This window comes from Pongo pygmaeus, chromosome 11 (genome assembly GCF_028885625.2).
Source record: "Pongo pygmaeus isolate AG05252 chromosome 11, NHGRI_mPonPyg2-v2.0_pri, whole genome shotgun sequence".
In the NCBI taxonomy this organism is placed as follows: Eukaryota; Metazoa; Chordata; class Mammalia; order Primates; family Hominidae; genus Pongo; species Pongo pygmaeus.
The window spans coordinates 107,046,196-107,070,241 of NC_072384.2; the positions used below are offsets into that span (position 1 = coordinate 107,046,196).

General features: G+C 38.6%; 1 protein-coding gene across 1 annotated transcript in view; it reads right to left on the reverse strand.

The window, feature by feature from the left end:
• Nucleotides 1-21,396, reverse strand: part of DYTN (dystrotelin) — a 72,570-nt gene extending 51,174 nt beyond the window's left edge. The window contains exons 1-8 of the mRNA XM_054478869.1: nt 21,224-21,396; nt 20,966-21,093; nt 19,073-19,133; nt 15,923-15,986; nt 8,179-8,253; nt 4,986-5,187; nt 3,478-3,563; nt 2,537-2,637 (exon numbers count right to left, since the gene is read on the reverse strand). Coding sequence (XP_054334844.1) covers nt 2,537-2,637; nt 3,478-3,563; nt 4,986-4,996 — 198 coding nt within the window. The 5' untranslated portion in view covers nt 4,997-5,187; nt 8,179-8,253; nt 15,923-15,986; ... (1 more) ...; nt 20,966-21,093; nt 21,224-21,396. The remainder of the gene's footprint in view (nt 1-2,536; nt 2,638-3,477; nt 3,564-4,985; nt 5,188-8,178; nt 8,254-15,922; nt 15,987-19,072; nt 19,134-20,965; nt 21,094-21,223) is intronic.
• Nucleotides 21,397-24,046: the final 2,650 nt, after the last annotated feature.

The following is a 24,046-nucleotide window of genomic DNA, read 5'->3' on the forward strand; positions in this document are numbered from 1 at the left end:
CTTCTACAGCACAGGCTGTCAGCAGGCATTGCCTGCAAGCTCAGAAGTAATCTCAGAGACCTTCCTGCTGAGTCCATCAACTCGAATAAATGTTCTTCTAATCAGGAAAGTGGCACTCAGAACCTCTTTGCTGACAATTAGCCAGGCAGAAGTCAACAAACATTTGTGTAATAGTGACAAGATGGCTTGTACTTTAAATTGATAATAATCCTGTCGCCAGTCGAATGTAAGTAACTACTCCCTATGTTATTTAGCCTTTGTCTGAAAGCGTAACTCATTACCCATCGTTTGGCTTGTGAGTGCTGATGAACGAACTGGGCCACTTATTTAGACTGTGTTGTTGATTCAACATTCACCCTCCTCTGATGTCCTTGAGCCCTGGGAAAGGAGTTTTACTTCATTTGTAAAATAAGGTGGGTGGGTAACATAGGATGACTCTCACCAGCTCTGTGATTCTAACATTAGTACAAAGAAAATTCACTTCTGTAGTGGGTTTTCAACCTACATTTTTGCTTATAAGGATGTGCATAAAGATTCTGTGGATGAATGGCCCACGTGACTAATTTCTTGCAGGTGTTCTAGGAAGAATTAAACATGGCTAGATGGTACACCGGCACAGGCAGACACCACTTGAAATGATAATTATGATGCTTAGGGGAGGATTTGAATCATGTGGTAGGGCCTGGAATTTTCTCTGAGAATTCATTTCTGAGTCTGTAATAGCAGTCAATGGGATGATAATTTCTGTGCAAATCTCCGGCTTCCTAAGACCTTCTCAGGGGCATACTAATGCCTGGGGTGCAGGTAGGGGCGGAGTGCTGAGGGAGCTTCTAGTTCAGCCGCTCATTGACCTCAATTGAGCCTGAAACAAGGGCAGATTTTTAGAGCCTGTTGGACCAAGTAGTCAGGAGAGCACAAAGAATTCTCTAGAAGGAAAATGTCCCTCAGCCCATCCCCTTTCATCACATCCGCTTCTAAGCACTCTAGTCTCAGCAGTCTGATTGCACAAATGGGCGGACAGATTGTTCAGCCCTCCCAGGCCCCCACCTGCTCGAGTCTTGTGATATGGGATGGGTGGAAGTGAGCCTGCAACTTATGATGGCTCCCTGAGAAATGCCTTAGAATCAGCAGAACATTTGGTGGTGGGATCTATGTGGCTGCTGCAACTACCAGGGCAGCTCAGAAGTATCTATGCCTGATATTCTACCTTGTAAATGAAAAAAAAAATCATTGCTCCATTTAAGAAATAAATAAATGATGTTTGGAATTTAAGTTAAATATTAATTATTGTCATCATCATGAACACAAAATATTAATATTAAAACCAAATCAAAGCAAAGATAATTTTGAATAGGTTTTTCCAATCTATACTCCCTGTCCTAGAGATTTTTATTATCTTCCTCCTTATCCTGCCCCTGCTCCCATCATGCATGACTATCCTCAGTTCAGAATCCTTGGTCCAGACCCAAGAGAAAAATGACAGAAAGTTCCTAAGTCATTACAGTCCAAAATATCTAGCATGGGGATTTTGAAGGAGCTGGAAGAATGGAGACATCCTTCAAAACAAGGGTAAGGGTACAACAGGACAAAAGCACCTACACGCAAGACAATCCAGAGCCTGTTTAATCCTTTTGCAGAAGTTCTTGCTCAGTCACATCAATTTACATAATTTTAACATTTAAAAAACATCTTTAAGGAGGTTAAATTCCCTTGCCTAGTAAGAATAAAAACCAAATCAAATGTACACATTCTTAAAGAACAGGAAATGATGGAAATAATTTTGAGTACTCGACATGGCACTCCATCTATGCATTCTTTAAGCATTTTTTTGATGTCTTTTAGTATCAGGCACTGTTCAAGTCACTGGAGATATAAAAATGAAATAGTCCAGTAGGGAAGCATCTACCATAATTTGACAAGTGCTGCAACAAAGTTATGCATAGGAAGTCAAAGAAGCTTTGAGCAAGGAGGTGACAAATAATTGAGAGATATTGAAAGAGGAGTAGTTTCTTAAGTGAAAGGATAGGCAATGGCCTTGTGGGTAGATAGAAATGCAGAAGTCAGGCATGGAGAACCTGGTGCATGTCAGGCACAAATTTTAATATGTAGGAGTGAAAAAGGTATAGGGGTGTAAGGAAAAATTAAATACTTTGGAATAAGCAAAAGAGACTATTGGATATGTTTTCAGTGGTGATTATCTGTACCTATAGAGAGATACATCATTGTCTTTGCTAAGCTATTTTACAACTCTATAGAGAGTAACGTTAACTTGTAGCAAACTTACGGCAATGCAAATAATTCTTATCTATAGACCACATTAGCTTTAGCCTCATGAGTATGAGTATAATTCATAACCTTCTACTCATAACCTTATAAGTTAAGTTATATTCAAGTAACAGCAATGGCTATGGAGGAGAGAGCTTGCATGGAGTTATATAAAAAGATAGACTTGACACTGGAGACATCAGATTCTTTAATAATAAATGTGGCTAATTAACTGAAACAAATGTACAGTTCTTAAGTATTAGGGATTTACCTGCTGTAGATCTGTTAGTAGTTTTCTCAAAACCCTTCGAGTCATGCGTGGCCCAGAATCATAGCCTCCCCTGCTATTTTCTGCATAGAGCTGAAAAAGAGCTAGACATGTAGGAGGAACAATCTTTAAATTGAATACTTGCAATGTATCTTTGAAGAGTGCTTGCTTTGAAGTAACAGTCTCTTTGTGGCTATGAAAGGAAAGAGAAGGGAAAGTTATGTTCTTGATTATTGGCTCGCTATTTTGAAGGCCTCCAAAACTATTTTTTTTTTTTGAAACGGAGTTTTGCTTCAGATTAGAGTGCAATGGCACAATCTCGGCTCACCGCAACCTCCACCTCCCGGATTCAAGCGATTCTCTTGCCTCAGCCTTCAGAGTAGCTGGGATTACAGGCATGTGCCACCACACCCGGCTAATTTTTTGTATTTTTAGTAGAGATAGGGTTTCTCCATGTTGGTCAGGCTGGTCTCAAACTCCCAACCTCAGGTGATCTGCCCACCTCGACCTCCCAAAGTGCTGGGATTACAGGCATGAGCCACCACGCCCGGTCACTATGATTTTTGTAATAACCATAATTTGATAACTAATGGAAATCCATTCACATTTCAACGCCTTGATCATTCAGTGCATCTAAGATGAAGATCACGAGGTTGGTAAACAGAAATGTGAGGATCCTCCCAGGCTTCGAACCGATAATAATTACGGGTGTCTAGGTAATCCCTAAACAAATAAATATCAAGAACAACCAAGAAACAAGTAATTAGGAAGTGTAGATTTTAAAAAATTCCAAATTCCTCAAGTAGTAAATATTTTTCTTCAACAAACACACAAGTCACGCTGAGTACATGCTGAAGAAGGCCTTGTGGCAGGGGTATAGGATAACAGGTTGGGGATTTGGGGCTCACTGCACTTTAGGACACCCATAGTCCTCTGCATGTTACCTCGGTATTTTGTAAGAGGGCTGTCTCCTGAGAGGGTTATTAGGGCAGCGGCCACAGGCATAAGCTGGAGAAAACCTGTTCCTGTGCTGCACAGTAATAAAATACAGAGACAAGAATGGGAAGGCCAGGGTTACCTTTGGTGTCATGGATGATAAAAACCATAACTATTAATGGGCATTTCTGACATGGTGCTATAAGTTCTAACTTTTTGTGGCCTCTTACCTATACCTAGAATTTAGCAGAACAGAGCATTGAATTAACATATTTCACCAGTCATTTATTTGTTCCTGCATTCACTCCAAAATATGTATTGGATGCCTCCTCTGTGCTAAGCACTGTACCAGGCACCAGGGATGCAGGGATAAACCCTGTTTTCATGGAGCAGGTAGCATCACTTCCTCGGGCCTCAGTTGCCTGGAAACCAAGCGACAGAGGTAAGGAAGGACCAAAAGGCAGGCACAGGAACAAATATTTATGCAAAAAAAAAAATCTAGTTCACAGGCCCTCACTCAGAGCCTAATCATCCTTGCCCACTTGCTGTCTAGTTTACAAACCTTCTAAACAATTCATCGAAGGCAGGGGAATTGTTAGAGACAGGCACAGATAATAGAAATGACAGTCAAAAGCTTAATGTTTAAGGAAGCTGAAATGAAAAAATAACTTGAGAATGTATGTATATATTGTTTGGGCAGTTAAAAAAAATTAAAAAAAAAAAAACTAGAAAAGAAAATAACCGTAAGGAATTTGCCCAGTGGTTAAAATGGTGCTTGCCTCTGGGAGGCAGGCTGATGGGTAATAATGTATTTCTTCTTCTTTACTTTTTTCATCTACTTTCCAAATGTTTTGAATTCACTATGATTTTTGAAAAGTTTATTCTAAAGGATGAAGTCTACTGAGTCAAGGATACATAAGGTAAACCAAATTGAGGAGGGGGCAGAGGAATTGAAACCTTACAGCTCAAAAAACACACCCACCCCTACCACACACTAGCAGAACTATTGACTTCAGAGCATATGCAATCAGCCCTTTGACATGGTCTACACTGGTTTATAGGTTACCCATCCATGCACAGGATTTTCCATCTTATTCTAGCTAAAAAAAAAAAAAAAAAAAAAAAAAAAAAAATTGATAATGGTTTACAAAGAAATCAGCAAAGAAGCTAGCAGTTAACAAGAACTAAGTGTCGCTTTTCACATGTATATATAGAAGTGTAAACGCCCTAGCAAAAGGTGTGTATGCTTCTCTAGAGTAGGAATGAATTTGTCTGAAGGAAAGAATAATGTGGAATTCTCCCCCTCTTTTTGCTATCCATGGGTCATTTATATTCCTAAAGCCGATGGGCATTTACTCCTTTGTTCTACTCCTGAGGAATAAATTTGTGAAAAACAAACAAAGAAGGCTTCTTATATACCAAACCTCAAGCAAATATTAGCCAGCACCAAATGGTAAATGACCACTGGCAACTAAACATTGCCTTTGAGGTCACAGTGCGACGTCCACACCCTCACCTGTTGTACATTGTCGTGAGAAGGCTCAGAGTGAGTTCCGGAGCTCTGGGATGCACCTGTCCTGGGTTTTCCTCCCTGGCCTTCTGAAACAGCTCTTGGAGTGCCTGAGAAAGCTGCTGCACAGAAAGGGAGCGCTTGCGAGCTTCCCACAAACTTGGACGCAGTAGAACCTGCTGTATCAGGGAGCTGTCAATCAAGTCCACTGTAGGAAGCAAATGAAGAATTGAGCCTTATTTTCTGATGGGAACAAAAGGCTTCAAATGAAGCAAATGTCATTGGGTGTTTTATAATTAAGACTTTTTATGGTTGCTATTTTCTTTTAAGGGGAATGAAATATGACTACTATTTGGACATATGTTCCTTGTGTATAATTCAGGCGTTACTATTCTAGCGATTCATTTGATTTTGGAAAGGTGCATCTGTTAGTAAAGCATAGTTGTAACATTATTACCAGTACAGTTTCTAGGATGTTGTTTTATAGAAAGAAGTTAAAAAGGGAAGTGAGAAATGAAAAATACACTTTCCAAGAAAGTTATGACACTGTGGTAAAAAGTTAGGGAAAACATTTTTATACTCTTCATTAAGTGGATTGAATAAATTTACCTTTCCTGTTCAAATATAGTTTTTCTTGTCTGCAGCCCAGCTTCACAAGCAATATGGTGTGTTAAAAAGCAATTGCCATAGTTAAATACAAAGCAGTGATCTTCATAAAAGAGCAGTTACTCTTCTATAAAGATCTTTAGGCTAAAGAGTCTGAGAATTCCGCAACTCAGTAATACCACTTTTAATAACCTTGGTTCCGTCAGTATTATTATCTAGAGAAGGCACTTAATAAAACTAGAGCTGCTTACAAAAAATAATGGTTTATTTCTTATACTGAATATTTTTTAACCGCCTTCTCCTAAAATTTTTACAAGGCAATGAATAGAAACAAGAATGTAATAGAGCTAACCCCGTAGCTTCTTGCAGAGAGAGGATGACAGACAAAATTAATAAACAGCCACTTGCACCATCTTAGAGGTGGGGATGTCAAGAGCGCCAAGAGCTCCTGGCATTTAAAACGCTTCAGCCTGTGAAACCATAAAACCCTGGGTTTCTCTCTACTTCGTAAATCAACCTCAGATAAGGAATCTAGCAAGTATAATAAAAATTTTTATTTGTTCTCTGATATTGCTTTTAAGAGGAGAGTCTAAGGAACAGAGGAACAAGTTTCAGAATGTGACTTAAATAAAAACCTGGCTGCAGGTGGTGAAGGCTGTAAACTCTTTTATCATTAAAACCTGTCACCTCAGCCAGGCATTCTGAACACAGGCCGATTTCATCTCCTGCTGAGAGTTCTATATTACACCAAACCAGATAATAGTGGTGTCTATTAATCTCACCACAAGATTTATACAGGGATGTGTCCCAGATCTTCCTATTTGGAGCTCATGTTATGCTTTATCTCAGTGTTTGGGATTTTCTGTTTTTAAATTTTTGTTTGGATATCTTTTCTAGGTAACATTTTTCAACCACTGATTTTGTGTATTGTTAATATTTCCCATGAGTATTATTTATATTCACTGTTTCTGATGCCAGAGATAACAAAAAGTTGAAAACTGTGCATCCTCAGATTACACTACGGTACATACTCAGGCATTCATGACCGGGACATGTGAACAATTGCTGCTAACTTTCTCTAATGGGAGAAATTCTCCAGGAAAATAGCATAACTGGGGGTAAATTTTTAGCTTTTTGTTTGTTCCTGGAATAATAAATAATAGTTATAAGTGAGTTTCTTTATCTAGAGCAGTAATCTACATAAAACTGTTTTTAAAACCAAAAATTTCTTCTTCAAAGGAACCTGATACAGAAACACAGTATGAGGCCAGGCGCGGTGGCTGATGCCTGTAATCCCAGCACTTTGGGAGGCCAACGTGGACAGATCAGTTGAGCTCAGGAATTCAAGACCAGCCTGGGCAACATGGCGAAACCCTGTCTCTACTAAAAATACAAAAAATTGGCAGGGTGTAGTGGCTCACACCTGTGGACCCAGCTACTCGGGAGGTTGAGGTGGAAGGATGGCTTGAGCCTGGGAGGCAGAGGTTGCAGTGAGCTGAGATCCCTCCACTGCACTCCAGCCTAGGTGACAGAGTGAGACCCCAACTTATACACACACACACGCAAACACGGTATGGAAAATAGAGAAGAATGGAGTTGTTCCTGCTGAGGATGTGGTCTTTGAATCTTCCCACCTTGCTTGCAACTCCTCTTCCCGCCTGGCTAACTCTTTTGTGCCCTACCCCACATTCACATATATTTTGTGACGCCCAATTTGAAAACCACTGCCCTATATAACTTTTTAGGCAGGAGGAAAAATATTTTAAAATGTCAGCCTCCAGTAGAAATGTCATATATATAACATAACTTCTCTTAGGTCTGATATGATAAATTTCAGAAATCATTTTACATGAAGTGATTTTTCTTTCATGCTGTGAGAAATCAATGACTTTAGATATGCTGAATGCCTGATGTTTTTCATAGCTCAGACGCGGTTTATTTTTCACCTTGGAAAATTTTCACAGGATACATGTTTTAGTAAAAACATTTTACCTTATTTTGCCTACATAACAGTAGGAGAAAAGAAAAGAAAACCATACATTCAATCAGATATAAATTTAATGCAAAAGGGGCAGTTCTCAGGGAATTCTTGAGATAGTTTTAAAATTCATGGTCCATGAGTTATTTATTCATTTGTACCTACTTTTGCATGTTCATATATAGATTACAGGTACAACTTGAAAATGCAAATCTTATGTGGTAGATGGAACTTTATATTTTTATGCTTAAATCTACAAGTGCAGTTTTGAAAATACTTTTTTTTTGTAATTTTATTTTGTGTCCATATTGGTATCCTGAAAAGGAAACCAAAAACATTTTCTAGAAGAAGCCAAGTGGAGAAAATATTAAAAAAATTAAAAATCCTCATGCACAATTATTTCTATTGCTCATCAGCAAAACTACACATGGGTTGCATGCGTGTGATGTTTTCCCATCCTCCATCTTCTCTGTCACAAATGGGCTAAATGCACAAGTCCAGACTTCCAGAATCCAGCAGTCAGCTGCATGGGGGGAGTGTTTGTTTTCTCTATGAATTTCACATCGCACATCAAGCTCAGATTATTTCAAATATTTCAGGAGAGCCTATACTTACACTGGCACAGAGTTTGCACTGATCGTAATTTGAAGGCTGTTCTATAAATGGAATTCTCAATACTATTAAGAGCATCTGTAAAGAAAACATAAAATATTATGAATAAAGTACTGTCTCATTATATAAATCCCACATCATGGAAGGAAATCCTAGAGATCATGTAAGCTTACTTTATTTTGCAGGTGAGGAAATTAAGGTTTAGAGTTCTTTTTTTTTTTTCTGTAAACAAATAAAAATAGACTTACATTATTCTAGGGCTACAGGTGAACCTAGTTCACCTTCTCAGCCCACCAAAAAGTGATGGAATATTCCATCAATCTGTCCACTTTTTATATAAAGTCAATGGCCTTTGAAACAAACAGGATAAAAAAACTACATGTAGAATATAAATTCAAGTTTGCAAATATATTCTAGTTATATGTGGACACATGTATTTATGCATAAATGAAAAAGACTCCAAAGCTATCCATCTACTCATGCATTTAGCCAATATTTATTGAGCCCTTAGTATATGGCCCTGGCATGATTCTAGGCCCTTAAAATACAGCATTCAACTAGACAGATAAAGATGGCCACCCTTGTGGAGCTTAACTTCTAGTACCATCCACCAAACTGTTAACAGTGGACATCTCTGAGTGCTTGAATTATTAGTGTTCACGGTTATTTTCTCTCTACTCAATATTATCTAAATTTTCTATAAAAAGTATATGCTATTTTTATAATCAGAAAAAAGAATTATTAATATACCTTCTTTTGAGAGTTACCACCAACAATAGCAGTACAATAATAGTGAGCATTCCTGAGCACTCTACATTTCACAGTGTAGGGGAGAGGAGAGAGCTCTGGAGCCAGCTATACTTAGTTCTGTTCCTTCCTTTTTCCTTAAAAGTAGTTAGTTTTGATCTTCAGTTTCTTCTTCAGATAAATGGGCATTATAACACATTCCTCAAAGGGTATTTGCACATTTTAAATAAGAAAATGTAGGCAATATACTTCCTAAATTGTTTCTCTTACCTTTCTTTTTTATGTTGTTGTTGTTTGTTTTTTTTTTACTTTTCTTTTTTTTTTTTAATTATACCTTAAATTTTAGGGTACATGTGCACAATGTGCAGGTTAGTTACATATGTATACATGTGCCATGTTGGTGTGCTGTACCCATTAACTCGTCGTTTAACATTAGGTATATCTCCCAATGCTATCCCTCCCCCCTCCCCCCACCCCACAACAGGCCCCAGTGTGTGATGTTCCCCTTCCTGTGTCCATGTGTTCTCATTGTTCAATTCTCTTACCTTTCTTAAGGACCCACAATTTTAAATTTTTTCCATTGATGCTCCAAATTTGATTTTTATTTAATTTAAGAGACTATAACAACATTACAACAGAGCTTTCTGTTGCTTAAGACTGAAATAATCAGTCTTCATATCTAGAAAAAATAACTATAGAGTAGATCTCCCCATTTAGTCATATTATCTTTAATGTTATTCAATAAAGCTATATAAGATCATACACATTAATAGCTTAGTTTATTTTAGGCAGTTAAAATGGCCTGTTCTAACTGATTATTGTTGGTATAAACCGGTGGACCTTAAAGTATGGTCCCTGAACCAACTGCAGCAGCAACATCGCCTGGGAACTTGGGAGAAAAACAATTTCTAACAAAACTCTAAGAAGTCTCCAACGCCAGAATCTAGGGGTGAGAATCTAAGGGATAACCTGAGTCTTAGCAGCCCCCAGGGGTAAATCTGATGCAAACGAAAGTTTGAAAACTACTGGTATAAAGGGAATTTATTGCTTCTGCTTTTTATGACTAGTTTGATTATTGAAGGTCTTTGTGACAGTAGTTTCAGTGGAGTCATGGGGGTAAAATCAAATTGCAGAGGATAGAGCACTGAGTGTAAGGTGAGGAGAAAACATACAACCAGACAACTTTTTCAAGATCTTATAACATGAAGGGAAGACAAGAGAGCCACAGCTAGAACAACACATAAAATCGAAATTGGTTTTCAAAGGCAGGAGAGATTCCAGAATGTACGGGTCAGGGAGGAGGAGCCAGGAGAGACAGAGTGGGGTTGAGGACTCAGGAAGTAGGGGATCCAGGTAGTATATGATATAGCAAAGTCCCTCTCAGAGGGCACATGTTCCCTTAGCCACCCAGCATCCATTTTTCTTTCTCCAGGTGAACCACCTCCCCGAATCTGAGTCCATGAAATCCCAATAGTGTCAACTGCAACTCTCCCATTTCCATGGGGGCATGTGGCCCAGGCCCAGCCCATCAGTGAGAACACCATCGCCCTCCCCAGAGGTGGGCACATACCAAAGTCAGGCAAGTAATGTTCCAATGAATCTGGGTTCAAGGACTCTTGGTTCAAGTTATCAGGGAAGCAGACTTTTTTTTCTCGACTTGAATTTGGAATTGTAGATTGGAGCAGAAATCACTCTCTTGTCAGGTTGTGTAGCTTGAGAATGAAATCAACACACAAGGGTGAGCAGAGATGAACTTAGAGATGGAGAGAAACCGCTTCCTGGTGACAATGTCCCAGCCCAGGAAAGCTAGTCCTTCCTTTGGTTATTCAACTTATTTTCATTTGTTTTAATTGACAAATAAATATTGTATATATTTATCATGCACAGCATGTTTCAAAATATGTGTATCTCGTGGAATGGCTACATCAAGCTAATTAACATATATATTATGTCACATTTATTTTTTGTGGTAAGAATATTTAAAATCTATTCTCTTGGCAATTTTCAAGAATATAATACATTGTTATTAACTATAGTCACCATACTGTACAGTAGATCTCTTGATTGGGTTATTAATTTTATAAGGTAACACAGCCTTTTTGAGGTAAGTTTTCTGCCACAATCGCTGAAGTATTGTTAACTGCTCCCATCGCTGTGGTAGACAGAGGGAGGAAAATGCACAGGTGAAGGAATTAGCTTTGGTAAGAAGCCATCTCTCATTCCCTGAGAGGAAGCATAAAAGGAGATGATGGGCTGGGGGAATGGCCGTGTCTGAGAGCTTCTGTTTTCTTTGTAAAGTTGAGGGCATGTTCACACATTTAGAGTTAGGAGGATGTGGTGGGGTAGAAAACTTGAGGAATAGTGAAGATTTGCACAGTTATAGTGAAGGGTAAAAGAGGAAATCAGTCACAAACTTTGGGAAGAACTGCCAAGCAGCGGTGCATCTCTAGTATTTCCGGTGATAACAAATTGCAATTAGAGTTTCCACCCAGAAACGCTCATTCTGAGGCAAGGATTCTCACACACAAGCAAGCTCTGAGGCCAAGACTTACTTCTATTTATGGTGCCCAGAGGAAGAAGTCTTGAGGAAAATGAAACTACTTTCAAATGTAATGTCAGCCGATTAACATAAAACTCAGGCAATGAGGAATTAGCAGTGTGTGCTGGGGAGTTTTGTGACTAGAAACACAGCTGAGTCTCCAGCCTTGGAATAGGCCCTGAGCAAAAATGAAACAAGGAACTGCTTGGTGTATTTCCTTGATTCAAACATATGTGGCAAGGTAATTTGTGGTGACATTCATTTTTGTCTTGTTCTTGCAGCAAGGGGAGAATTTAAAGAATGGAAAGGCAATGTTTCTGTGTTCATCCTGTAAGTCTAAGCTGTTTTCACTCCTCTGGGAGATCTAACAGTGTCTCTGTGTTTAAGGGCCGCTCTTTTTTCTTTCTTTTTTTTTTTTTTTTTGAGATGGAGTCTCACTCTATCACCCAGGCTGGAGTGCAGTGGCGCGATCTCGGCTCACTGCAAGCTCCACCTCCCAGGTTCATGCCAATCTCCTGCCTCAGCCTCTCGAGTAGCTGGGATTACAGGCACACACCACCACGCCCAGCTAATTTTTTGTATTTTTAGTAGAGACAGCGTTTCACCGTGTTAGCCAGGATGGTCTCGATCTCCTGACTTCATGGTCCACCCGCCTTGGCCTTCCAAAGTGCTGGGATTACAGGCATGAGCCACTGCGTAAGGACCACTCTTGAAGTCACCTCCACTCAGGCCTTCATATGAAAAGATGGACAGGCCCATGAAAGAATTAATCTGGAATTTTACTGGAGGTGGAGAGAGGCTGATGCCTGGGCAAGAAGTTGGGAGATGTCTGACTAAGATTGGGTTTAGGAGGTGTTTCCAGGGCTGCCCTTCCTAACAGACCCCTGAGTGGGGGAATGGCTGCATGGTGTAGCCAGGGAGACCAGCCACAGGCATGACGAGGACTTCTGTGTCCAGTCTTGACATGGAGTCCCACGTCTTCAAGTGGAATCCAAAGCCAAAGGCAGAGAGCATCACAAGTGGTGGTCACAATGGACTTCAATCATGGCCTTGACCAGTTAGTTGTTCAAGGTAGCAGCCTTAGAGCTTTCTGTTTGTCTCCCAGGGATAGTTCCCTCCCAAACTTAACTCAGCCTAAATTTCTTTTTTTTTTTTTTCTCGTCTTATTCAGCGTTTTATTAGTAGGGCTAACGTAGCTACTTAGTGCATGTTGAAGGAACAGATGTCTAAGTTACTAAGCAGCATTCCAGGCAGAGAACACAGACTGGGCAAAGGCATGGAGGATGGATAAGATGCTGAGCTGCTCACTGTGGCTGGAATGGGAGGTCAGGAATGAGGTAGGTAGAAACAAGTGGGAATCAGGGAACAGGCAGGAGCTATTAGGTCCTTCTGGGTCCTGATCCTACTTTTTGGGGGAGGGACTGTCAAGCCCTGGGTCCTAGGTTTGGATGGATGGAGAAGCTGGGTGCCTGTCCAGGATTTCCCAGACTCCTTGGGCTTTGCCTTCCTCATTGAGATTCCTCCCCAGAGGCGAGGGGGAGGAGAGATGACTTAGGGACGGCCACTCTCAGATGCGTCCTTATCCAGCACAGGGAGCCCGCCAGCCACCTGTATATATCAGGGCCAGTGTTGTCTTGTTGCTCGCTGGGAAGGGAAGTGTGGGAGATAATTGTGTCTCCTTGGGAAGAAATATGGGTGCAGGCAGAAGCATCTTTCTTTCAGCTTTGGGAGAAGAGATGTCTACTCAGCATCTTCCTCCAAAGTAGGGTGGGGTAGGGGAGAATGTTTAACCCTTTCCCCTTAAACACTCTCTGTAAAATCAATTCCCAAAGGTTAATAATGCATAATTACCAAAAAGAATTTGGAATAATTCAAAGAGGTTAGCTGGGGAAAAGTTCTTGGGGCTAGAAAGGCAGAGAGGAGGTGGGAGAACCATAGGAGTTCAAGGGGGCTGTAGGCAAGTTGGAACAAGTATCAGTTTAGAAAGTGGCTGTGGTGGCCGGGTGCAGTGGCTCACGCCTGTAATCCCAGCACTTTGGGAGGCCAAGGCAGGTGGATAACGAGGTCAGGAGATAAAGACCATTCTGGCCAACATGGTGAAACCCCGCCTCTACTAAAAATACAAAAATTAGCTGGGTGTGGTGGTGCGTGCCTGTAATCTCAGCTACTCAGGAGGCTGAGGCAGAAGAATCGCTTAAACCCGGGAGTTGGAGGTTGCAGTGAGCCAAGATTGCGCTACTGCACTCCAGCCTGGTGGCAGAGTGAGACTCCATCTCAAAAAACAAAACAAAAAGAAAGAAAGAAAGTGAACTCAGCCTAAATTTCATATCAAGGTACAGTGACTTGATTTTGATTTAGGAAATGATGTTTCTTGCCCTTGAGTGTTATGGGGTAAAGTACTAGCTGTTACACATAAGATACTGAATGCCAGGCACTGTGCGGAGCCACAAAGGGGATTACAGTGCTGAACCAGGCCAGAGCCGTCCCAGGCCAGAGCTGTCCCAAAGTAGTGAGAGCATGCCAGAGGCCTCTCTCTGAATGTACATTGATCCAACAGTCAGCATATGATCATGAATTAAAGACATCTACCTCAGGTGAAGTGGGCTGTGCCTAAACATTGTCGCCCAAACAAGAGAGGTTGTTTAAAAACCCTCTACATGTTTTCCTTTCTTTTTCAAGAGGTACAAACATATATATATATATATATATATATAAAAAACTACAATTCGCTCTAAATCTTTTGTTATTCACCATTTCCTTTGGCTTTAAAAATGCTTAGTTTTCAGATAAGACGCCAATGTTAGAGAATGGGAGATGTCAGAAACTCCTCTGTCCTATGTCTGGAGAAAAAAAAACAAATTGAGAGTAGGCATAATAAGGTGGAAATAATTTACAATAGTGTAATGCCCAACATTTCTTTCCTCTGGAAATTGGCCACTGTTTGTGCCCTGGTTCCTCTCAGATGCACTAAGCAGATACACAGAATCAGCAGACAAGGGGCTCTGCAAGTTCCCAGATGCTGCTCTTGGTGGAGGAGCAACTCTGTAGCTGCTCTACCATCTGGCCATCACTCTCCTGTCAAGTTATGCTTTACAGCGTCATCTGATGAAGTTATGCTGCATAACACGGCAAGCTGTGATACAGTGCAACATGGAAAATGAGTGAGGAGCCCAGGTGAGCCAACACCAGACCCACTTCCTCAAGGCTTTTACATTTTTTTTCTGATGATGCAAAAAAAAAAAAAAAAAAAACAACAAAACCACCACACACGCACACAAAACAAACCCAAGAAAGGAAGAAACTACCAAATGTATCACGCCCAAAGCTATGAACAAAGCAGTTTGAGATGCTTAAAGAAATAGTAACACAAGCTACATGTGTTCTTCTTCATGGAAGCAATATGATTGAGAAATATCTTTTGACCAGGATTCTTGTTTTTGCTCAGCTACATCAATATATTTATTTTTCACAGATACTAAGGTGGATATAATACAATTCTTTCAAATGTCCATCATCTAGTTCGATGATCCAAAATAGATGCTTTAGGCCAGTGGTCCTCAGAGTACGGTCCCAAGCCAGCAGCATCAGGTCACCTGGGAACCTGTTAGAAATGCACATTCCTGGACTCTTCCCAGACCCACGGAATCACAAACTTTTCAGCATATTAACAAACCTTTTGGGTGATTCTGATGCATGCTAATTTTGAGACACACTGCCTTAGAAAATTGAGAAAGAAGAAAATTGAGAGTTGAATGGATTACCTACTGCTTTGTGTAAAGCGTATTAATATGAGAGACCAAATTTGGAAAACCCAAAGGTATTGGAATCATTTATAATGTTGTTTTAGATAAACAACTAGGGATCATACAGAATTTCATATAAAACAAGTAAGATAACAATGTAGATTTCGGTTAGGGGAGTAAGGCTCCAAATAGATCTAGCAATAGAAATCCCACAGATCAGTTCTGGGGCTAACTTGGCATTCAGCGATGTCAGAAGAAAGGGGAACTAGTTTCTCCATATCCACTTATAAAATTTTCATATAATGACAACTGTGAGACCTTTCTCCCAACTTGAACCACACAGTACTGTGAACTTACCCATGACATTAAAATATATATGATAATTTCATTTTAATAGTTAACTATGAATATACATAAAACTAAGGTAATAGTTTCTGTGTATTTGAATAGCAATTCAAATGTAATTATGTTGACATCAAGTCTTTTGTTAGATTATTTTTGGTGCTTTCGAGACAACAGACCACAGATACTCTTCAGTACATGGTGGATTTCTGTTTAGAAGAGAGAGAAAGCCACTTTAATCAAATAACAGTTTCTTTTTCAGCCAGAAATTTGCCAAATGTTTATTCTTCTTCAAATCAGAGGTCTGAAAATATAACATCTGTGCCTAATTTTTCTGTTTACAAACTATGCTCAGAAACTTGACAATAACACTCACCTTGTTTATCTGGATCCGTTTCACAAATTTCCTGGAATGACAGATGGCAAGTGGGTCCCTGTAACTAGAAATGAACCAGTATTTTAAGCAGAAGATTTTGCAGCAGACGAATGAGGCCACGGGAACAAAAAGGCAACTAAACAAATCATTTTACCTGTGGAAAGTGACTGCAAGGTGTTCAAGGAGACTGAAATATCTTGGGAGGAAAAAAACAAGGAGAAACATAGAAGTAGAGGCTCCTGATACTGACCACGCTTCTCAGAAAACTGAGAACAGCTCCTGAAACTAATACCATGATGACTTAGAGCCTTTGAGGCATTATAATTTTAAGAGTGGACTGTATTCTTACTTTAAGATGATATCAATTTACTTGAACTTTAAGAACAAAATTTGAAACTCTCAATACTTAAATTTCTAATAACACTATGCTAAATCATTCTACATATTAAATTTCTAACAAAAGCTATCAACTTGTCATATATATGCATATATACATACATGTATGTATATGTACACATAGGATTCTGTTAATAATTAGTTTATTTTTAAAAGAGTAGTCAATTAGCTACCTTTGTTAATTGTTTCATGTTGCAACTATTATTCAAACCACACACACATGAGAGGTTTGTGGAAAATGTATATTTTGAAAAAAATAGGCAAGGATTTCAAAATTTTTTTTGTACCAAAATAAACTCACACTAGATTGTTGAAGCATGTCTGAACAGGATTTAGTTTGAAGCGTTAAGAAGGATAAGATATCAGTCTGAAAATAGCTCTTAAGAGCAACGTGAATTCTGCTAAAATGGAAGCAAGAACAAATGTCAAATTTATGGTAAAACTTGGGTGGTAAAATAGTAAAATCATTGATGCTTTACAAAAAGTTTATGGGGACAATGCCCCAAATAAATCAGTAGTTTACACCATGGAATACTATGCAGCCATATAAAGGAACAAGATCATGTCCTTTGCAGGGACATGGGTGGAGCTGTAAGCCATTATCCTCAGCGTACTAATACAGGAACAGAAAACCAAAGACTGCATGTTTTCACTTGTAAATGGGAGCTGAACAGTGAGAACACATGGATGCAGGGAGGGGAACAACACACACTGGGGCCTCTTGGGTGTGCAGGAAGAGGAAGAGCATCAGAATAAATAGCTAATGCATGTAGGGCTTAATACCCGGGTGATGGGCTGATAGGTGCAGCAAACCACCATGGCACACGTTTACCTGTGTAACAAACCTGCACGTCCTACACATGCATCCCAGTACTTAAAATAAAATTAAATTTTAAAAAAAGAAATCAGTAGTTCACAGAGAGATAACTCATTTTGAGAAGGAAGGGATGAGATGATGTGAAAGATGAAACCCACAGCAGTAAACCATCCACATCAGTTTGCAAGAAAAAAATGAAGTTTTTTCTTTAAAGAAATGTGAATGCTGTAATTTAAGAGGACAAACAATTAACAGAAGAAACAATAGCCAACTCCATAGATAGCTCAACTGATTGAGCTTACACAATTCTAACTGAAAAATTGAAGTTGCGCTAGCTTTCTACTAGAAGGGTGCCAAAACCATTGCACGTAGATCAGCTGCAGATAAGAGCAGAGTCAATGGAAATTTTAAACATGTGGGACCAAGATTCTGAAGGCTTTCTTTGCAGAATTGTAACAAGAGATGAAACATGACTTTGCCAGTATAATCCTGAAGACAAAGTACAATCAAAGCAATGGCTACCAAGAGATGGAAGTGGTCCAGTCAAAGCAAAAGCAGACCTATCAAGAGAAAAGGTTCTGGCAACAATTTTTAGGATGTTCCAGGTATTTTGCTTGTTGATGGGCCAAAAGAGCAATAATATCTGCTTATCATGAGAGCATTTTGAGAAAGTTAGCCAAAGCATTAGCAGAAAAACACCCAGGACAGCATCACCAGTGAGTCCTCCATGACACTGCTTCTGCTCATTCTTCTCATCACATAAGGACAATTTTGCAAGTGATTTGAAGAGAAATCATGAGGTATCCACCTTACAATTCTGATTTGGCTCTTTCTCTTTTCTTTTTGTTTCCTAATCTTAAAAAATCTTTAAAGGGCACCTAGTTTTCTTCAGTTAAGAATGTCAAAAGGACTGCACTGACATAGTTAAATTCTCAGGACCCTCGGTTCTTTAAGGATGGACTAAATGGCTGGTATTATCACTTACAAAAGTGTCTTGAACTTGATAAGGCTTATGCTGAGAAATAAATTTGTTTTTATTTTTATCTTTTAATTCCATTTTTCCATGAAATTTTGAAGTCTCTGTGTGTGTCTAGTATATTTTTTATATATATATATATTCATTTTCAGCAAAAAGAATGGGTTATGGTATAAGAAAAGCTTTATTCGTTCTCAGAAAAAGATGTAACATGGCTACATAACTACCTGTGTTATCATGGGTAGTTTAAAACTGTTTTTAAAAAGTTATATGATAATTAAATTTAAATAATACTTTACCTTCCTTCTAATGAATGAATGAATTAGAGCACAAGTTATTTGGGCAGATAAATAACATTTTACAGAAAGCAAAATTAAAGAAAAATCTGATTACATTCATTCTTTAAAAATATAACAGCGGCCAGACACAGTGGCTTTCATGCCTGTAATCCAGCACTTTGGATGGCTGAAGGAGGCAGATCACCTGAGGTCAGGAGTTTGAGACCAGCCTGGCCAACATGGTGAAACCCCATCTCTACTAAAAATGCAAACATTAGCCAGGCGTGGTGGTGGATAACTGTAATCCCAGTTACTCAGGAGGCTGAGGCAGGAGAATTGCTTGAAACCTGAGGCAGAGGTTGCAGTGAGCCGAGATGTGACACTGCACTCCAGCCTGGGTGACAGAGCAAGACTCTGCCTCAATAATAATAATAATAATAATAATAATAATAATAATAATAATAATAATAGTGGTAATCTAAGACTTCCCAAAACCTAGCAAGTTTCCATATATATTCAAATAAGATTTTTAAGAAAAGTTGTAGCATGTGAAATCAGTTTAGAACTCTTCTTGGTGTAGAAATTCCTGAAGTTCCTAGGTAGGCCTAGAAGAGTCCAGCCTCCCGGCCAGTCAACAAGACAGCTGAAGATATGATCTATCTGCCTCCACGCCAAGTCCTTACCTTTCTTAGTTTCCGCAGAGAAGCATTCTAGTCGAACCTCCGTAAAAATGACTCAGCAGTTCTGGAAGACAGAAGCTGAGTAAAATCAGGTTTCCAGATGTAGCATTCCTGTGTAGAGTTGATTTCTTGTTCTGGTTGTCTAGCAATTGCATGCAAAATAGTAATCTTTGAGGCTGCACTATTTTTAAGGGCTCACAGAAGCACATTCATTAATAATAAAGATCCTGAATAATTTAAGGCTGCTCCCACATCTCTTGTTTCAAAGGGCCATTTTCATATCAGTTTCACAGGTGGGAGAGGCAGGTAAAACTTCTGGGTGCTATTGAGAGCAGGGCATATCACAGAGAGCAGCAAGCAGTCAGAAGCGCTCCATGTCCCACATAACCGCCACCTTCCAAACCAACTCAGATAGGAGTGACCTAGGAGTGGAACCGAAGTCATTTTATTCTTTTATAAACACAGAGATGTGGTTACACATTTTTAAAAGGCATTAAATATGATGCAGGTCTTGAAAAGGATAATAATAATTTGTTATGAATGTACATTTCCTCCTAAAATTAAGTATAATCGGAAAATGTCTTATTTCTAAAGAAGTTTAGACTAAAAATGAATTTGTTCTAATCCTATTAGGATTTTTTAAAAATGATGTCACATGAACCAAATGTATTACAACTTTACCATTAATGACTTCAAGCTGTTGAAAAGGTAGGGGGCTGATATAGTTTGGCTGTGTCCCCACCCAAATCTCACCTTGAATTGTAATAATCCCCATGTGTCAAGGGCAGGGCTGGGTGGAGATAATTGAATCATGGGGGCTGTTTCCCCCATACTGTTCTCAGGGTAGTGAATAAGTCTCATGTGATCTGATGGTTTTATAAATGGGAGTTTCCCTGCACAAGCTCTCCTGCCTGCCACCATGTAAGATGTGACTTTCCACTTCCATTGCCTTCCGCCATGATTGTGAGGCCTCTCCAGCCATGTGGAACTGTGAGTTCATTAAACCTCTTTCCTTTATAAATTACCCAGTCTGGGGTATGAAAACGAACTAATATAGGAATCAATTTTAACATGTCTTTAAAAAATGTTTGAACTCCAAGCGTAGGTGTTTTACTTCATGAGCAGCACCTGGAGAGCTGAAATATCTGAGTTTTCAGGTCCCAACAGATACACTTCAAACAACTCTGGTAAGTGGGCACAGATTCACTCTAGAATGTCCCATAATAAAATCAGCTTTGAAAAGTTAGTATGACATCCAATGATAGCTAATTTATTATTTTGTTTTTGAAACATATTAGTATCACACTATTGGTTTCTTAAAAACTGAAACTTGAGACATTTAAAAAATAAAAATTGATAAGTTATGGGGCAAGAATGGAATCAAGTGAAGGAGAAAATAATCTATCATGGGTCTTTGTCTAGATAAATGACTGATTTTCTGGGAACAGATGAGACAAAAATCTAGGAAGAAAGTAAATCTATCGCACACGAAATCTGTATCTGTTTGAGTACTGCAGACTCAAAGCTGAAATTGTATTTAGAAGTTTTATATTACATTATATCTGCATTGTGACACATCATAGTGTCTGAGATATCAGCAATAGAAGGAGGTTTGAACATTTTTCTGAGTGCTGACATTTTTAGATTTCATCAGACATCTCTGGCATTGACTGATTCTGTGGAACAAGGATGTTGGTGCCAAAAAAAAGAATTGTCTGAAGTTTCAGTCAAAATAACACAACTAAATAGACAAATGTTTAAGTACCTAAGAATGAACCCGGGTATGTTGGAAAGTAATCTAAGCAAATGGACAATTGATAGTCCTAAGCTCTTAGCATGGCTGGATTTCAGACAGGCTTAGAGAAAAGATCTGAGGACTGTTTTGGTTTCACTTACTTCTGTCAACTGGAACTTTGTAGTTACTGTTGCAGCCCCCTGGCTCGAGTTCATATAGTCATATTAAGACTTTTCCTTTTCTTTCCATAAAATGTTTTGGGTTATAAATCAAAACCAGTTTTTTCTTCCTATAAATGTTTTGGGTTATAAATCAAATTTATGATCTTACAATACCATAAATAACTGATGAGGTGGCATTTTTTGCTAGCAAGGCAGTAGTTTCTATAAATCATAATTGGTAATTGACTCTGTCTTTACCTTGAGAAAGCAGGTAGGAAGAAGGTGCAATCTTTCCACACAATCACAATTTGCCCTGGTTGGGACATAAATGTTTCACACAAGCCAGAACCTGGGCGGCCACCCCTTCTTGTGTATAGGCACTCTTTCTGTTCACTCTCTCTCTGATGGCTCCTTACACATACATTTGAAGACTATAACTCCCAAGAAAGAAAGAGGATTTACATGTATTTACATACATGATGAATAATCTCAGAGAAAAAATTAAGTTACTAAAGTTGACTCCAGAAAAAAATAGAAAACCTGTACCAAGGAAGATAGAACAAATGACCTTAAAATATTACATTCTGAGCCCAGATCATTTTATGGGTAAAGTTTTCAAAGCTTTAAAAAACAAAAGATTTTTATACTTTGGGAATGGTTAGAAGACCTACAAGGTTACCAAATGTATTTTATAAAGCCAACAAAACACTGAATGCCAAAAATGACAAAGCAATCATATGTTTCTCTCTATCCCACACATACTCTCACATAAAAACATATGGGCCAGTGTAATTTATAAATACCAATGAGAAAATCCTAAATAAAGAACCTAGAAACCATATATTAAAAGAATAATTTACCATAACTGTGTAGGTTTTATTCTAGAGCTACAAAGATGCTTGGTATGTGGAATTGATAACGTAACTATTAATAGGTCCAGTAAACGAAATCAAGTGATAATTTCAGTAGCTGTTATGAAGACATCTGGTATTATTATTAATTAACTATTTAAATTAACAAAAAATGGTATATGCTTATTATGTATATGATGTTTTATTTATTTATTTAGAGACAAGGTCTTGCTCCGTTGCCCAGACTGGAGTGCAGTGGTATGATTATAGCTCATTGCAGCCTCGAACTCTTGGGCTCAAGGGATCCTCTTGCCTCAGCCTCCCAAGTAGCTAGGACTAACAGGTGCATGTCACATGTCTGGCTATTTTTTTATGTTTTATTTTTGTGGAGGCAGGGTCTTCCTATGTTGCCCAGGCTGGTCTTGTACTCCTGGCCTCAAGCAATCCTCAGTCCTCGACCTCCCAAGTTGCTGGGATTACAGGTGTGAGCCACTGTGCCAATGGGATATTCTGAAATATATATATACATTGTGGGATGAGTAAATTTATCTAATTAGCATGTATTACCTCACATACTCACTTTTGGGGTGAGAACACTTAAAATCTACTCTCTTAGCAATGTCCAGGAACACAATACATTGTTATAAACTATAGTTGCCATATTGTACAATAGATCTCTCCAAGTTATTCCTCCTGTCTTACAGAAATTTTTGTATCCTTTGACCAACATCTTCCCAACCACCCTCCTCTCTCAGCCCCTGGTAACCATCAGTCTAGTGGCTACTTTTATGAGTTCAACTTTTTTAAGATTCCACATATAAGTGAGATCATGCAAATATTTGTCTTTTTGTGCCTGGCTTATTTCACTTAATGTAATGTCCTCTAGGCTCATCCATGTTGTTGCAAATGACAGATTTTTTTTTCTTTTTGAAGACTGACTAGTATTCCATTGTGTATATACACCACATTTCCTTTACCTATTCACCCTTTGATGGACACTGAGGTTTACTCCTGTCTTGGCTATTGTGAATACTGCTGCAGTAAACATGAAGGACAGATATCTCTGATATAATGATTCATTTCCTTTGGATATATACCCAGTAGTGGGATTGCTGGTTCATATGATAATTCTATTTTTAATTTTTTGAGGAACCTCCATGTTGTTTCCCATTAATGGCTGTATTAATTTACCTTCTCACCAACAGCGTGAAAGGATTCCCTTTTCTCCACCTCCTCGCCAACACTTATTACTTTTTGTCTTTTTGATATAGCCATTCTAACAGGTCTGAGGTGATATCTCATTGTGGTAGTAATTAGCATATCCCTGGGGATTCATGATAGTGAACATTTTTTTCATAAACCTGCTGGCCGTTTGTTGTCGTCTTCTGAGAAATTTTGATTCTGGTCTTTCACCCATTTTAAAATCAGATTATTTGTTTTCTTCCTATTTAGTTGTTTGCATGTCTTATATATTCTGAATATTCACCCCTCATTAGAGATGTGGTTTGCAAATATTTTCTCCCATTCTGTAAGTTGTCTCTTCATTCTCTTGATTGTTTCCTTTGCTATGCAGAAGCATTTTAGTTGAGGTAATCTCATTTGCCTATTTTTGCTTTTGTTGTCTGTGCTCTTGGGGTCTGATCCAAAAAGTCATTGTCTAGACTGATGTCATGGAGATTTAACTTTACCTTTTTCCAATTGTTTTACATCTTCTGTTTCTTATTTCATGACTTTTGCCAGTTTGCAGAACAGGTGAAACACATAAAAATTATAAAAACAATCCAGTTGGAAAATATAAAAGAAAGATTTAACTCATAATTTGAGAGAAATTTAAAAATATTTAGGTAGAAAGCTACCAGAGGCTATGATTTCATGGCTGAAGCTCTTAAAACTGTATATCAAATTCATCAATGACTTCCATATTGCTAAGTCCAAAGTACATCTTTCTACCTTTATCTTAGCTTTTTCTTACTAAACTTTATTTTGCCATTTCAAAATACATAAAAGGTGGAAGAATAGTAAGAAAAAAACCTCTCATATGCCCTTCTTCGAGAATCACTAATTGTTATTGTAAAAATGTTTGTTCAAATACACACACACATCATGATTTTATTCTGAACCATTTAAGAGTAAGTTGCAGACATTTTGGCTTTTTACTCTTAAATAGTTCAGCCGGTATTTTTTAAAGATGATTTCCTTACATAGCTACTGTATCATTTTTTAAATCAAG